This window comes from Lutzomyia longipalpis, chromosome 2 (genome assembly GCF_024334085.1).
Source record: "Lutzomyia longipalpis isolate SR_M1_2022 chromosome 2, ASM2433408v1".
NCBI lineage: Eukaryota > Metazoa > Arthropoda > Insecta > Diptera > Psychodidae > Lutzomyia > Lutzomyia longipalpis.
The window spans coordinates 14,260,664-14,275,710 of record NC_074708.1 but is presented as its reverse complement, the minus strand read 5'-3'; the positions used below and the strand labels follow the sequence as shown (position 1 = coordinate 14,275,710).

The 15,047-nt window shown below is 35.5% G+C and overlaps 4 protein-coding genes across 5 annotated transcripts in view; all 4 read right to left on the bottom strand.

Annotated features, from left to right (window-relative positions):
- The window catches only part of LOC129790857 (uncharacterized), a 679,906-nt gene that overhangs the window by 458,784 nt on the left and 206,075 nt on the right, over positions 1-15,047 (bottom strand). The window lies entirely within an intron of this gene.
- LOC129790874 (cytochrome P450 6j1-like) lies at positions 2,348-4,522 on the bottom strand. The gene is made up of 4 exons (XM_055828692.1): positions 3,969-4,522; positions 3,565-3,907; positions 3,149-3,470; positions 2,348-3,088 (listed from the first exon to the last, which is right to left on the bottom strand). The coding sequence occupies exons 1-4, from the start codon at positions 4,145-4,147 to the stop codon at positions 2,424-2,426; spliced, it is 1,509 nt and encodes a 502-aa protein (XP_055684667.1). The 5' UTR covers positions 4,148-4,522; the 3' UTR covers positions 2,348-2,423.
- LOC129789217 (cytochrome P450 6j1-like) lies at positions 6,362-8,152 on the bottom strand. Its single transcript, XM_055825865.1, has 4 exons — positions 8,094-8,152; positions 7,484-7,826; positions 7,092-7,416; positions 6,362-7,023 (listed from the first exon to the last, which is right to left on the bottom strand). Exons 1-4 carry the CDS (start codon positions 8,150-8,152, stop codon positions 6,362-6,364), a joined length of 1,389 nt encoding a protein of 462 aa, XP_055681840.1.
- LOC129790837 (uncharacterized) overlaps positions 11,047-15,047 on the bottom strand; it is a 59,239-nt gene continuing 55,238 nt past the window's right edge. For both annotated transcript variants that reach the window (XM_055828615.1, XM_055828616.1), the window contains exon 10: positions 11,047-12,858. In XM_055828615.1, coding sequence (XP_055684590.1) covers positions 11,977-12,858 — 882 coding nt within the window. In that variant the 3' untranslated portion in view covers positions 11,047-11,976. The remainder of the gene's footprint in view (positions 12,859-15,047) is intronic.

The following is a 15,047-nucleotide window of genomic DNA, read 5'->3' as shown; positions in this document are numbered from 1 at the left end:
ATTTTCAAATATCTTTTGTGGCCTTAATGAGCAAATATTGGTGATTGTTGTAACAGCTTTTCTGGAAGGTAAATTTTTTTTTCTCAATCATGTGATGTCGACAATGTTCCTCCTTTTTCTTTGTTTGGAACGAAATAAAAACGTATTGAGAAATTATCGATCTCATCAGTGGATTTCCATAAGTTATCAAGTCAAAATGCGTGCCGTTTTGCTCTTGCTAATTGTGACTTTTTTTTCAGTCATTTGTGCTCAGGAAGTCCCTCCCAAAGTTGATCCATCCCAAGAAATTGCAGAAACAGGTAAAACAATCTTAACTTTGAAAAATTTAATCATTTGTTAGTTTAGTTAATTAGAATCATTTTATTAATTTAGCTTTTTTTTGCAAAATTTCAGTTAGCAACAACAAGAACTTGGAGACAATATTGAAAGATGTAAAGGAATTATTAATTAATAATGGGTACACGTCTGGCAACCAATTGATCGATGAAATTAGGAAGCTCGCTACAATTGTTGATGAGTTAAGTACAAATTATCAAAATCTTGGCGATAAATTAAAAAAATTATTCGAAAAAGTTAAAGACAGACTAAAAGATTTATACAAAAAAATTATCGAAGAATTGAAGGATAAAGTTGATGATGAGTCTTAGTATTTCACCTCCGGATCAGCACTTTCTTCTGTAACGAAAAACCACCATACGAGGTTTTCCTGATGTTGTGCAGGTTCCTTCTATGATAGTCAATGAAATACAATATTGTAAATGAATTTTTCAATAAAAAAAAGTTTAAAGAAAAGTCTTGTTTCTTTTTAATTTCCCTAAAATTTTCCTTTCATGTTGAATTACTTTTTTCTAACACAAATAAAAACTTTAAAGTAAAAGCAATTTAACGACATCGAAAGACTTTACATTTCTTTAAAGTTTTTGTGTAACATTCCAAGATGTTCAAATTTAATTGTTGTTTAATGTGTCATTAAATTGATTTTATTGAGCAAAGATCGTTCACCCCATAGAAGTTCAGAAGAGTTCGCGATGAGTCAAACGGCCTTGAAATGACTACATAATATTCAAACAATTTGAAAGTCAGACTTCGGAAAATTAAAAAAAATCTTGGGCAAACCTCAGTTAATTCGTTTCTTTTAAGGAAAAATATTTCACTTTACAACTTTCGGTTTTAGAAAACTTCTTTTTATGTTTTGCTTTATTTTGTATTTTTTGTATGTAGGGGAGGGCGGGGCTAATAAAGTCACTTAAGGGTTTGGAAAAAGCTTAAAATATCATATTTCCTAGCTAGATAGAACAAAATGATCTGAGAAAGAGTTGTAGGGCAGTAAATTTCCTAAAGAAATGAGCTAAACATTTCGCTTTATCCATTTGGGAAATATGATATTTTGAGCTTTTTCTAAACCCTTAAGTGACTTTTTTAACCCCGCTCTCCCCTATATCCTATTCCTTTTTATTATTCTTAATTTTTTTTAATGAAAAACAAAGCTATGAACTCTCGAAATATTTTTATAAAGAAAAAAATTATTATATTATTTTGTCGCGATCGATGGTTCAAAAGAGTTCACGATGAATGAATTTGACCTTGTGAAGTCATTTAAATGTACCTAGCTTACTGACAACTATATACCTAAATGTTAATCACTGGGTAATAAATTTATAAATTGTTAAATCAAATATATATTTTTTAAGAACTCTAATTAAAATAAAACTGAATGGATTGTAGGAAAAAATTTAATAAAATTTTCTTCAACTCATTTCTCTGTGATTTAGTATAAATAGGATGAGAAAATTGTTTAAGCTCATCACAGTGTCTTCAACAGTTCTAAAAGTAAAATGCGTGTCTTTGTTGTATTCTTCATTCTTGGAATGTTGGCCGTAGTTGGTCGAGCTGACGAAGCTGAAGCTGAATCAATTGGAGGTAATAAAGTTTAGTTAATTCTTCAGAAATAATTTTTTTTTAAATTCGTTGATTGAATTTCAGGTGAAAAAGCTATAGAACTCGTGAAGAAGCTGCTTGATGATGTTCTAAAGAGAATGAAGGATCATGTTGAGAGTGGAAAACTCGTAACGCATGAACTTATTGAAACAGGAAGAAAATTTGGCCACGATGTTCACAAATTGTTCTCAGACTACAGACCTGAATTTGAACAAGTTTTCCAGAAATTGAGGGAAAGCAGACATCATGAAAATCTGGAACGTTAAGCTTACTAACACTATGATAATTCAACTCTTCTATTGAGACTCAGCTAAACAAACCTCAGGACATGTTAAGGATTCTGTTATTGCTTCAGCTAATCAGAAAGGATCTTCTTGGATTATAGGAGTCCTTAAAATTCTGAAGCATGTAATTTTTCTAGATTTTCCTTTATTGATTTATATTCGAATATAGAACAATACATTATTATTTATACGCAGAAAAAATTATTTCTTTTGCCTCTTCTCAAATTTAACCCAAATACCCCCTTCAGCTACAAGGAGGAAGGATTTTTTTGAGAACTTGAGAGGATTTTCCGTTTTTGGAGAGAGTGAGATATCAAAATTGCGCAAGATGCTCGAAATGGCTGCCTTGACTTGGAACAAGGCGAATTTCATCCCCAGACAAATACGAGGTCCTTCACCAAAGGCTAGAAAAGCATAGCGATGACGCTCCTTTTTCTGATCCTCAGAAAATCGACTAGGATCAAAGACATAGGGCTGCGGGAAGTAGGTTGGATCGTAGTGAATGGATCTAACAGGAATAATAATCGATGTTCCTTTTGGAATAGTTAGACGTTGATCAGAGTCTTGGAATTGCGGTGGAAAGGTGTAGTCCTTGGTGGCAATCCTCGCCATGCTGTAGACTGCTGAATGGACACGTAGGGTTTCATAGAGAACCTGTTCCAGGTACTCCATCTCCATCAACCCTTCTTCAGTCAACACACCCCCGTGGCGCTCATACACCGCGTCGATTTCCTCCTGAGCTCGTCTCATGACCTCTGGATGCTTGGCAATCTCATACAGACTGAAACCAATGAGAGTACTCGATGTTTCTGTTCCCTCAGCTATGAAAACCAAAGCTTGTCCTGGAACCAAGTCCTTTGAGTTCACTGAAATGAAATTTTTAAATAGATAATGAAGGTCTGAGAAGGAGTTCAATCACTACTAACAATTTTCCTGTCTGCCCTGAATGTCAAGGAAATTCTGCAGAAAGTCCTGACGTTTCTCTCCTAGTTCCTTCCTTCTCCGGATCACTTGATCAACAAATGAACGAATCCATGTGTCTTGTTCTTTTGATACAAAAGAAATCCCAAAAAGAGGTGCAAGTTGGGGCATAAAAAGCATAACGAAAGCTTTGATTGCATTCGAGGATGATGGGCTAATGAGGTCAGCTACGAGTTTCCGAAATGGAGATTGAAGATTTGTAAAGCTCTTCCCTTCTACGCTAAAACCAGCAGAAGCCACAACGTCCATCGTGAACATTTCACCGAGCTTTTATAAAAGGAAAAAATATTTTAAAAAAAAACCGTTTTTGGGAGCTTTTTAAGAAGTTTTGATTCTTATTTGAGAAGATAAGATAACTTACAGTTTTTGCTTCAATTCCATTAACATTTCCTGCCTCTGGGCCATTTTCCAGGTACTCAACGAGTGTCTTGCACACTCCACTAATAATTGGGAAGCAAGCTCTAATCTTAGATTGGGTAAAAATAGGCGTGACCAAGCTCCTAAGTCCCTTCCATTTTTCCCCAGTAGCAAAGAAAGGATTCATAACGGCTATGGGATCCAATTTTGGGTCTAGTGTAAAATCATTGTCGTGGAATGATGAGAAATCTCCAACTAGAATATCCTTAACAACATCCAAATCCTTCACAAGAACAGCCGGATTGTGGAGTTTGTAGAAACCGACGTAATTTGCTTTAGGGTAGGATCTGCGGAGTTTTTTTGTTCTATGAGGAATTTGTTCATTAAAGCACATTTAACTGAACTTACTGATAAATCTCGTCGAAAACATTTCCAAAGTGCTTCTGCATCGTCACATACTTCCACATGTTACCTACAATAGGTAAGGGGCTAGGTCCTGCTATTCCGCGTCGAATGAAAAAGCTCAGGTGCCATTTGAAGTAGAGATAAATGGCCAAGACAGTCAGAAGCAAATACAATCCAATCATTTTCTTTGATTTCTCACAAAACAAAACTTCTCACAATTCAAAGCACTTTAACGGATTTAATTTAAATTTTAAGGATTCTCAAAACAGCAAAGGTCCTATTTTAAAGCTTCTTGTAGCTTTCAAGCAAAGTTTTCACGGAGAAATTCGTCTAATCTGCACTAGATTTAAATGGGAAGTGAATGCCTACAGCTGATTGTTCTTTATCAGCTTATGTAACTCTTCGTAATTTGTTAAGGTCAAGATTTCTGCGTCAGTCAGTTTGTGAGAAAACGCTTTATTCCGTGACAGGGGCTAAGGGGTCAGCAGAATTGTGTCTGCTTCACTGGACGTTCCCTAAAAGACTAAATCAAAAATAAACCTTGTTCCTCAATTTCTATCTCTGAAAGAAGAATCATTTTTTCACCATATTAAATTAGTCTCAATGGCTCGCGGTGTGATAGCAAAATGAAAATATTTATAACATTTAATTTGCTCACAAAAAATGACCTTCAATGTTTGTTTGTAAGATTTATTAGAGAGCTAACTAAAAGGAAATTAATCGTAATTTGAATGAGAAATTTATTAAAGAGATCTTTAACCCGGAGTTGTCCGTTGTACGTTCAACAAATTGTCTCTATTGATTTTGAGAGCAAAAAATTGCAGCAAGAAATTATATTCATAAAAGAAAAATTGATTCGGTTAAAAGAAGAATTCAAGAACTTTCAAGATTTTTTCTTGAGAATTAACTTTTCTAGACGATTCCAAATTAAAAGAAAAAAATCTTAAGATGAGTTAGAATATTTTTAGCTGTGTTTCTTTCAGACACAGCTTTTGTGTACCGAGCAAAATCGAAAGTCGTCAGATCGGGCTCAAACTTGGGATGAGCACGAATTAGGGTCCCCACATTCCAAAAAACGTATGCGCCAAAAAATTTTTTCCGGCCGGCCGGCCGTCCGTCCGTCCGTCCGTCCGTCCGTCCGGAACCTTTTGCTAAATTACAAGAGAACGGTAATAGATAGAGACTTGCGGTCAACGGCAAAGTTTAAATATCGACCGGAAGACATCCGATTATGAGGTCAAATCCACCCCCCCACCCCTCCGTCCGCCATTTTGAATAACCTCAAAATTTTGTTTTCGCTATATCTCAGCCCCTGTAATAGCTAAAAATCTGAAATTTTGATATGTTGTAGGGGACATCAAGAGCTTTACAACGATACCTCATTTTCGAAAATCGGTCAAGCCGTTTAGCCAATATGGCTGCCACAATTTTTCATCGAAAATCGACCATAACTCGAAAACGGCTTGACCGATTTTGATCAACCCGGGGTCAAATGAAAGATCTCAACAAACCCTACAACTCTCCAGAACATCCAAAGTTTCAAAAGTGACCGCTAGGGGGCCAAAAATCAAAAACAAAATTTTCGATGAGTTTTCGATTAATATCTCGAAAACGCCATTATCGATTTGCTTCATTTTTTGATATGTTATAGCTGACTATATTATCTAGCTCCATGCCAAAAATGAAGAAAATCTATGTCGCCGTTCTCGAGATATAGCCTTCCAAAGTTGGCATGTCATATCTCGGGTTCTACAAGTCCGATTTTAATCAACTCAAGCGCAAATGAAAGGTTTCGTGAAGCTCTACAAATGTCTAGAACATTGCAACTTCGAAAAATGACCGCGAGAGGCGCTAAAGTCAAAATAAAAATTTTCGAAAATTTCGAACTCGAATATTTCGAAAATGCTATTATCGATTGACTTCATATTTTAATATATTATAGTTGAGGTTAAGACCTTTCCAACGATAGCTCAAACTCGAAAATCTATGGAGCCGTTCCCGAGATATGGCGTTTTAAAGATTTCTTGCGGGATGACTTTTCAACTTTTCCCGACTTTGCGCGTATTTAAATGAATTTGCGTTCTAGTTTGCTCTCACAAAATTGGTACAGTGAAAGAAACACAGCTCTCGTAAGCTTGGTCAGCTTACCAGTACATTTTTATCTTTAATGTCAAGTTAAAGAAATAATTTTTATGGAAAATTCTCTTAGAAGGTTCTTCAACTTTTGCGTGTTTAATCAACACTCTTTCAAGGAAATTAATACGCAAGAGAAGGGCATCCATTTCATGACAATAATTAGGAATTTAATAAATTGGCATTTGTCATTGTTAATTATTAGCATGAGGCACGAAGAATCTCTCTGTGCAGCTCAATTTATTTTCCCGAAGGGGAAAATTTCAGGCATTTCTCTTCTGGAATTTCACCCAAATTCCCTCCTCGCACGCAAGGAGGAAAGTTTTCTTGGACACTGGTGGCGGGATGATGGTCTTTGTGGAGAGGGTGACGTCAAAGTGGTGCAGAATGGCAGAAAGGGCAGCTTTCACTTGGAAAATGCCAAATTTCTGCCCCAGGCAAATGCGTGGGCCTTCACCGAAGCCAAGAAAAGCATAGCGATGACGCTCCCTTTTCTGCACCTCAGAAAATCGACTAGGATCAAAGACATAGGGCTGCGGGAAATGAACTGGATTGTAGTGGATGGAGCTTACGGGGATGATGACTCGTGTACCCTTGCGGATTGTGAGTTGTTTGTTGGAATCGGGAAATTGTGGTGGGAAAGTAAAGTCCTTTGTGGCTACTTTGGATAATGTGAAAACTACTGAATGTAGGCGTAGCGTCTCAAAGAGGATCTGTTCCAAGTATTCTAGTTCCAAGATCCCTTCTTCCGTCATCTGACCACCATGACGTTCATAAACAGCATCGATTTCCTCCTGAGCTCGTTTCATGATGTCAGGATTTTTGGCTATTTCGTACAGGGAAAAGGCAATAAGGGTACTCGAACTCTCTATTCCATCCGTAATGAAAGTCAAAGCTTGCCCAACGATCATGTCTTCATCCATGACTGGAATAGGAAATAAAATATTGTTCAGAGAAGGTGGTCTGAATCTCTTGGAGAAAATTCTTTCTTACTATTTTGTGTATCCTTCTTGCGTAACTCAATAAAAGTCTGCAAGAAATCCTTTCGATTCTCTCCTGTATCCTCCCTCCTCTTTATAATCTGATTTATGACTGATCTCAACCAATTATCCACCTCTTTCGGGATGAAACTCACACCGGAAAGTGAAGTTAATTGAGGGAGAAATATCGATACGAGAGCTTTAATCATACTCCCTGAACTTGGTGCAAAAATACTCGTAGCCATGCGTCTAAAATCTGAGTTTGGGTTTGTAAAACCTTCACCTTCGACCCCAAAAGCACACGAAGCTACGACGTCCGTTGTAAACCTCTCGCCGAGCTTTAAAATAAATCTTGATTAAAAATTTGCAAAAAAGGGATAATTTATAGCCAGATCAAGAACTTACAGCTTTCGTTTCAATCCCTTGAGGATTTTTCGCTTCTGGCCCACTTTCGATGTACTTTATCAAGGATTGTCTAACAACGTCTATTATGGGGAAGCAAGCCTTAATTTTGGGGTAAGTAAAAAGCGGCGAAACTTGATGCCGAATCATTTTCCAGCGATCTCCAGTTGCAACGAAGGGATTATTGACGACTAAGGGATCTAGCTTGGGGTCTACAATAAAGTCGTTTGCGTGGAATGATGAGAAGTCACTTGCAAGGACACTCTTGACTATATCTAGATCTCTAATAAGCACAGCAGGTTGGTTCATTTTGAAGAAGCCCACGTAGTTTGCTTTTGGATATGATCTGAAAATGTTTTAGCAGTTATAATAAGCCATTATTCACTACGTGCAGTAACCCAGATATGCCCAGACTGATTTCTTTCAAAATTATTGAAATTTTGCACAAAAAGTTCTTAAAATCTCCCTTAAACTGAATCCATTTTAATTTATGAAAATAAGAATCTTTTATGCCACTTTTATGCACTCAAATTCAAGAAAGAAAGATTTCCGCGTGTACTAAAACAATGGGCAAATCTGGGTTAAAATAAGATAAAATTATGTACATACTCACAGATATATCTCATCGTAGACCTCACCGAAATGCTTTTGCACTGTTAAATATTTCCACATATTCCCAACAAAGGGTAGAGGTTTAGGGCCAGCAATTCCACGGCGGGTAAAATAGCTAAGATGACATTTAAAGTAGAGAATTGTGGCTAAGAAAGCCAAAGCAATGTAAAACTGATACATTTCCTCCTCACACCTTTCTTCTACAAACTTTATTAATTTTGTGATTCCTCAAAGAAATATGCGTTTGATTCTCTTCTCTCTTTGATACTGAAGTTGTGGGAATTTTTTAACAAACTCTACTCGCATTTTGGATGCTTCTGGCCCATGGCGACCTCTCATATGATAACACATTCAGTCAATTACTCAGCAATTCCATTCAATCTACACCAATTTCGCGAGCAACTCCCAATTCATTTAAAGAATGTCTTGAATTTGATTTTGAGTAGGGGGTTATTCTATGAGTGAATGAATTTGCACTAAACTGATGAAGCTCTGTCTTTGAATTAATTACACGTAGAGGTTGCTGAATTGCTGCCATTCACCTCATAGATCTTGCATTCACGGGTCATAAGGTTAAGATGTCTTATAGTTGAAGTTTTCATGGCACCTTTTGGAGTGTTCTGTTCAGCATAAAACTTTCATTGTTGGAAAATGAGAGAGAGCAATGTTCACATCCTGTGATAAATTCGGCTAATTTAATTGATTAGTCGCACGTAGTGTCTCACATAGTGGAACATTTGTTTCATATCATGTGAAATTTCATTAACTAAATTGGACAGAAGACATCCAAAGCACCACCGACAATTAGCGCTTCTTCATGTAATGGGAAATTGCAGCATAATCATCGAAGCATCTTATGTATGTATGTTGTAGACATTTATTTATAAGCTTTTTTGGACTTAAATATGATTGAAATAAGGAAGAATGAAAAGAAATTATATAAAAATTCGATTTATATAATTCCGACTTCAATTTGGTACTCATTTGTAGATTAAAATTAATACGTAAGCGACTTATTTAGCATGGATAATTTTATCATTTTAATAAACTTAAGGTCCGAAGACCTTAGGGAGGGGTGGGAGTTAGAAAAAAATAAACTTAAGGTTAAATCAATTTAGTGAAACATTTTTAATAATTTTATTTTTTTGTTGTACAGCATTGATAGTTAACAGCGCTTTGAAAAAAGTACGTATAACCCACGAAGAATTCTAAAAAACTATACAATTGTACGTACTTTTTGTTGTATAAAAAAAACATTTGCAAGCCTTATCGGTTAATTTAAATATTCAAATATTTTGGTCCAAAAAATTTTCATTTTTTTCTTATTTTTTTCGAATTCATCTTTCCAATTTTTAAAGAAATCTCCAGAGATTTTTTTTGAAATCTCTTCAATTTTCTCTAAAAATTCTTTTGTAGCATAATTAATATTATTTATTAGATCCTCAATTTGTCCGGTCAGTATTTTAAGTTCTTCTTTGAACTTTTCCATTATGCCATCATTTCCAGTATCACCTGCAATTTAATTGAAAAGAAGGAAAGGGCGTATGTAGTTAATAAAATAATAAAATAATATGCGTTTGATTCAATAGAGACTGTATGTATTATTTTGGTTGTTAGACGCTGAAGCTGTATCTCCTTGAGCAGTAACTACTGCAGTAGTACAAATTACTGCAAACACTACACTTAACATGAAGTGGAGCAAAAATGTACGCATTTTGACTTGATAACTTTTGAAAATCAACTGATAATTTCAATATTTCTCAATTCCTTTTTATTCATTTCCAAACAAAGGTGAAGGGCGTCGTTCAGATATCACCTGATCGAATGGAAAATTTTATTTTAGCCTTCCAGAAAAGCTGCTACAATGAGTCAATAAGGTCAATAATATTTACTCATTAAGGTTTAAAATATACATGCAAGTTCATTCATTTTATTTAATTTAGGACTGCGCGTGGCCAGGTGAAATACTTTTTATTCACTTAAAGTCACCTTAAATAAAATAAATAAATAAATATTTTACTAATATTTTAATTTTTTTTTCTGTGGATTCATACTTCCTTTACAAGATGTTCTTCGTTTATATTTAATTTTTTTTTGTAAGTTTACAACACTATATAACCTTTATTTCCTCTTCTGCTTCTTAGGGAGTTTCAAAGTCAAAAGTTGGAGAACAAATTTTTCATTGAATTAGAACAAATACTTATACACAGAATTACGAAAAAATTGACCAAATTTTCAAGTTTTGTTTATAGTTGTTTTGTAATCTTCAATATTTTACTTCATTTGAGTAAAATACATTGAAAATGTTGTATGAAAGCTCCTAATAATGAGAAGCTCTCTCTCCTCTCAATTCGATCTTTTAAATGAAGTTTAAAAGTTTGCAACGACAAAGGTCGTTGTATTTTAAATATCTAACACCCTCGAATGAAAAGATAAATGGAAGTACTCTGCAAAAGCTACTAAATGAGATAAATTTAAACCAATTCATGGGGTTTTAACAGATTTTTGACACAAAATTAAATTCGGGTTCAATAACACGAAAAGACATAAAATTGAATCGTTTTACTTTTAATGCTCAATAAATGGTTGATTTGATGAAGGATGTAAGGAATCGCCATAAAAACGGATCTTCAGTGAATTTTTTAATACAGCAACAAGAATTTTTCTCCCAGACGTCTGCTTTGGAAGCTCCACATTTATTCGTCCCCATCGTGGTGGATCAATGTTGTTTATGGTATGGTTCCAAAGTGATTTCCTCTATCTATTTTCCTATAGCAGACTTTAGTACAGAGACTCACAAGGATGCGGTGTCTGACAATATATAAAGCATTGTGTTGGAAATCTTTTTTTTTTCCTTTCATTTTTCGTCTCTTTTTTGTATGAAAATATTTTGTCACTCCAAAAAAGGAAAAAAAAGGAAAACTTCATGGAATTTCATTTGTTTTCTTGTTTTATTTTAATCAATAAATTCACCTTTATTTATTTACACAGAGAAAAACTCTTATATCTTAGAATAAATAATGCAATATATACCTTTAATTAAATATTGGAACGCAGAAAAGATTAAAATATGCAAGAAAGTCTACCGTCTCTCAATTTTCAGCTCGGTTTTGTCTTTTACGAAAATCATATAACACACAATATTAATTTGATTATGAATTTCTCCTTTTGATTGCATTTGCTTATATTCTTTTTTTTTGCTTTACATTTTGGTCATGCTTCTCACAAGAAGATGTGGGAGAAAAAGTTTGTGGAAGATGAGTTTTTTTTTTAATTTTATATATTGCAGTGAAACCATCAAAGGGTGGATGTGGGTGGAGGGGGAGTTAACACAGTGATAAATTCATCCCCTATATTGGTGGGAATTTTCCTTCTGCGATACAAACTATATAAATGGAATTGGTTCTTTTTATTTGATTTGTTGCTGCACCACAGATGAGATACATGCATGTAAGCCGTGGGCCAAAGCGGCGGAAGATGTGGCGTCTAAGAGTTTTTGTTTTATTTAAACATTCTCACTTTTTGATTTTTTACAGAGAAATATTATTTTATTCTTTTTTTTTCTTTGTAATAAAAATTGTATTTTTTCTTATATAATTTAAATAAAGAAAAGAAAAATTCAGAATAGAATGATTAATTGCGTTGAAAACACTGTAAAGATCATTTTAATCAAAGTATTAAATTCTTTTTGTTATATTTAATTTCTAAGGCTTTAAAAAATCTAATAAATTCACATAAAAATTTTTAAATTGGTCTTTGGGTTTTTTCTCTATTTATTTCTGAAACCGTGAATAAACTTCTCAAAGCAATTTTTAATTTTTGGTCTACGCGCCCTTAAGTGCCTAAATCCACCCTATTTAGCCGCCACGGCTTACATCTCTCACTTAAATGACGAACAAATCGCTGCAACTGTTGGAGTTTCTTCGCTTAACTCGGAGATTCTTCTTAAATTTCAGGAATGATGTAAGGAAGAGCTTCGTGCGGTTTGAAAATCTCGCAACTGCTTTTTCCGCTGCTAAGTTTTTCTTCTTTCCCGACTTTGGGGTATCGCATGCAATGGGATTCTTCGTCGGCGTACTGGAGCAACTTGTGGACCCCTGGGAGAGGAGATTCACTTCATTCTCATCGATGGATGAGGAATTTGACGAGGATACACTTGAGCTGGTGGATTTATTGTCCTCATCCTCCTCGTTGAGGCCACTCTTCTGCGGTGTGTGTTGTCGCTGCCGATTTCTTGTCCTCCTTGGGATGTTCTCTTTGTTCTCAAAGGAATTCTTCAGCGTGTGCAAGTCCATTGCATTTAGGGGTCCACTTGAGTGTGCCATTTGGCGTTTCCTGGCTTGTTTTGTTGCTTCTGCTTCCTCCTCTTTAGTCTTCGCCACCATTGCTGAACATCCTGGTATGCCGGACATTCTCAATCCCTGCTTCTGCTCCTCAGTTAAATTGCACAACCGCTGTGGATTGAGCTTCACTTGCGCCACAATACCCACAAGAAGCTCATCGACATTGTGATCCAATCCGCTGGATGTTTCGATGAACTTGCAACTAACATCCTTCGCTAGGCGTCTACCAGCTTGAGTTGGTACCTCCCTGTGTCGCTCGAGGTCAGTTTTATTGCCCACAAGAATTGCCCCACGCGTAAGAAGCATCTCATTGTCTTTCAGGTAGTGGAGAACCTTCTCAGCCGCCTTGAAGGTCTTCCTGTCCACGACTGAGTACACAACCACGAAGATATCAATGTTATAGGTTGAGCAGAAGGCCTCAGTCTGCAAAATGGTAGCAAAAAGAAAAGGTATCTCAATCAGCAAATTCACACACACCTACTTCCTGCGGGGGGAAAGTTTTTCCGGTGAAAGTAGGCCGAACTATGTATAGAGGAAAATAGAAACTCAATCATCATCGGAATACCAATGAAGGCAACATCCTTTTCCCCACCACACACGCGTTCTTCAAGATTGATTCCTGGCGGTACTTTAATGAGCAACTTTGTGGAAATTTTGCAATTATTCAATGGAAAATTCTGCAGTTGCCCTTCTTCGTATGAGCTTTTCAGGGGTTTCATTAAACTTTTAAAATGCTCTTTTGTGCTTTCGGGGCAGCAAAGTTCGTTGTATATCCATTTACACAACTTCATCTCTATTTGGGATTTTGCTACTGTCTGCTCGATTTAGGGATTCTCTCTTTGGAGAACGTGAGGAGAAAGTAGGGCAAACATTTCGCGAAAACTTTTTCCACTTTCGCCTCATTATATCTGTATCAATTTAATAAAGAAATCATAACCGAGGCTTATAGTGGCTCAAACTGGCTCTAGTTGGAATTATCTCTTTTAATCTTTATATCAGCTAAAAGAAACTATAATATTGAATGGTGTAGCAAATGTAGTCTGTAGGAAAAATAACTTTTTTTTCTTTCATCTGCTGTAGATGATTTTCATTTTGTCGAAGAAAATCATTTATATAACTTTATCAATGCTTTTTATCAGAGCATTTCTGAAAATATTCTATCATTAATTCCATTCAAGTCTTCTTTAACTAAAAATGATTAAAAAATCGTCTCATTTTGCTTTGAACTTTGTTAGCCTTTGTTTCACACAACACGTGTAAAAATAAATTTATTTGCTGTTGAATTCACCTAAAGAATTTAAAAAAATTATCATTTAAACAGTTGATAAGTTTTTCACAAAATATTTGCATAGATTCTCATTAAAATATAATTGAATTTTATTTAAAGAGCGATACAAATATTTAAACAAACTTTTTACGTTTTCATTAATTAATTGAGATCAGTTTTTGCTCTTCTATTTAACCAAATGTTTCACCAAAAAAAAACATTTTTTCTTTCTTCAAAACGTAAAGGTCAATAAATTCATTTTGACCTTATGAAGCTTTAAAAGAAACTTTTGATCATATATTTTAATATGTACTCAAAATTATTTTTTTTTTTTTGGTGTTTTAGGAAAAAATTCCTTCCGATTGCGTCAGCCAAGGGACGGTAGGTCAACCCAAACACATCCTTTCAATTTTAGGGCCAAAGCTTTCGACGCTTCTGTGCGTCTTCCTCAGTGGCTGGAATTTTTATTAAACATTTCTTATAATTTTTCATCAATTTACAAAATTTCATTTCTTTCAATTTTTCAAAATTTCCTAACTCACTCAATTGTGTCTTTGTTTGGGAATCGTCAATCGTCTGATATTGGTGATCATGTGGTTTTTTTTATGCAGGAGAATTCTATTTAAGGGAAGAAAAAGGATAACTAACTAACTTGCTAACTATGGAAGCAATATTTTCCTTGATTTTACCTCTTTTTTCAACAATTTTCTTTCACTTATCTATAACTGACTTTTCTTTGCAACTATCTGAGGCATAACTGAATTAATTATTTAAAATATAGGGGAGGGGACTATCCTAGAAACATTGAGATAACACATATGTGGCATAGTGGCATAGCGGTTTCCTTCATGTTTCATGCAGCAATGCTGCATAAGCAATGTTTATATCCGCGCATTCCTCACGTCTGTTTACAATCCGGGAGAGATTCTTCTTGATGTGAGCTGCCTCCAAAATCAATCTTTTCCTGTGATTCCTGTGTTGATCAATGATCTTTGTTGCTTTTAGGTCAAATTCATGTCCAGTAGCAGCCACATGGATGCACAGTGAGGATGCCCTGGAGTTTCTCATGGGAGGACCCACATCACTTTTGTGTCCACTGAGCCGATTTTTCAACATCTGGGACGTAGTCCCAATGTACCGTTTCTGGCAATCCTTACAAGGAATACTGTACACCACATCGCACCTCCTGTCCATTGGAACCGGCTCCTTTACGTGGGAGAAGAATTCTGCGACTTTTCGTGGGGGCTTGAATGCAACCCTTATCCCTGTGGCGCGCATGATCTTTCGCTGAAGCTTCTCAGAGACTCCCCTGATGTAGGTAAGAGTGTGAAAGAACTCCATCTGG

Bases quoted from the DNA above. Each gene is read 5' to 3' on its own strand.
- LOC129790874 (XM_055828692.1), bottom strand. From the start codon at position 4,147: ATGATTGGATTGTATTTGCTTCTGACTGTCTTGGCCATTTATCTCTAC. The intron at 3,471-3,564 runs GTAAGTTATCTT...CTTTTATAAAAG, and splicing joins ATGGAATTGAAGCAAAAACT to CTCGGTGAAATGTTCACGAT. The intron at 3,089-3,148 runs GTTAGTAGTGAT...ATTTCATTTCAG, and splicing joins TCAGGGCAGACAGGAAAATT to TGAACTCAAAGGACTTGGTT.
- LOC129789217 (XM_055825865.1), bottom strand. From the start codon at position 8,152: ATGTGGAAATATTTAACAGTGCAAAAGCATTTCGGTGAGGTCTACGAT. The intron at 7,417-7,483 runs GTAAGTTCTTGA...TTTATTTTAAAG, and splicing joins AAGGGATTGAAACGAAAGCT to CTCGGCGAGAGGTTTACAAC. The intron at 7,024-7,091 runs GTAAGAAAGAAT...TTCCTATTCCAG, and splicing joins CAAGAAGGATACACAAAATA to TCATGGATGAAGACATGATC.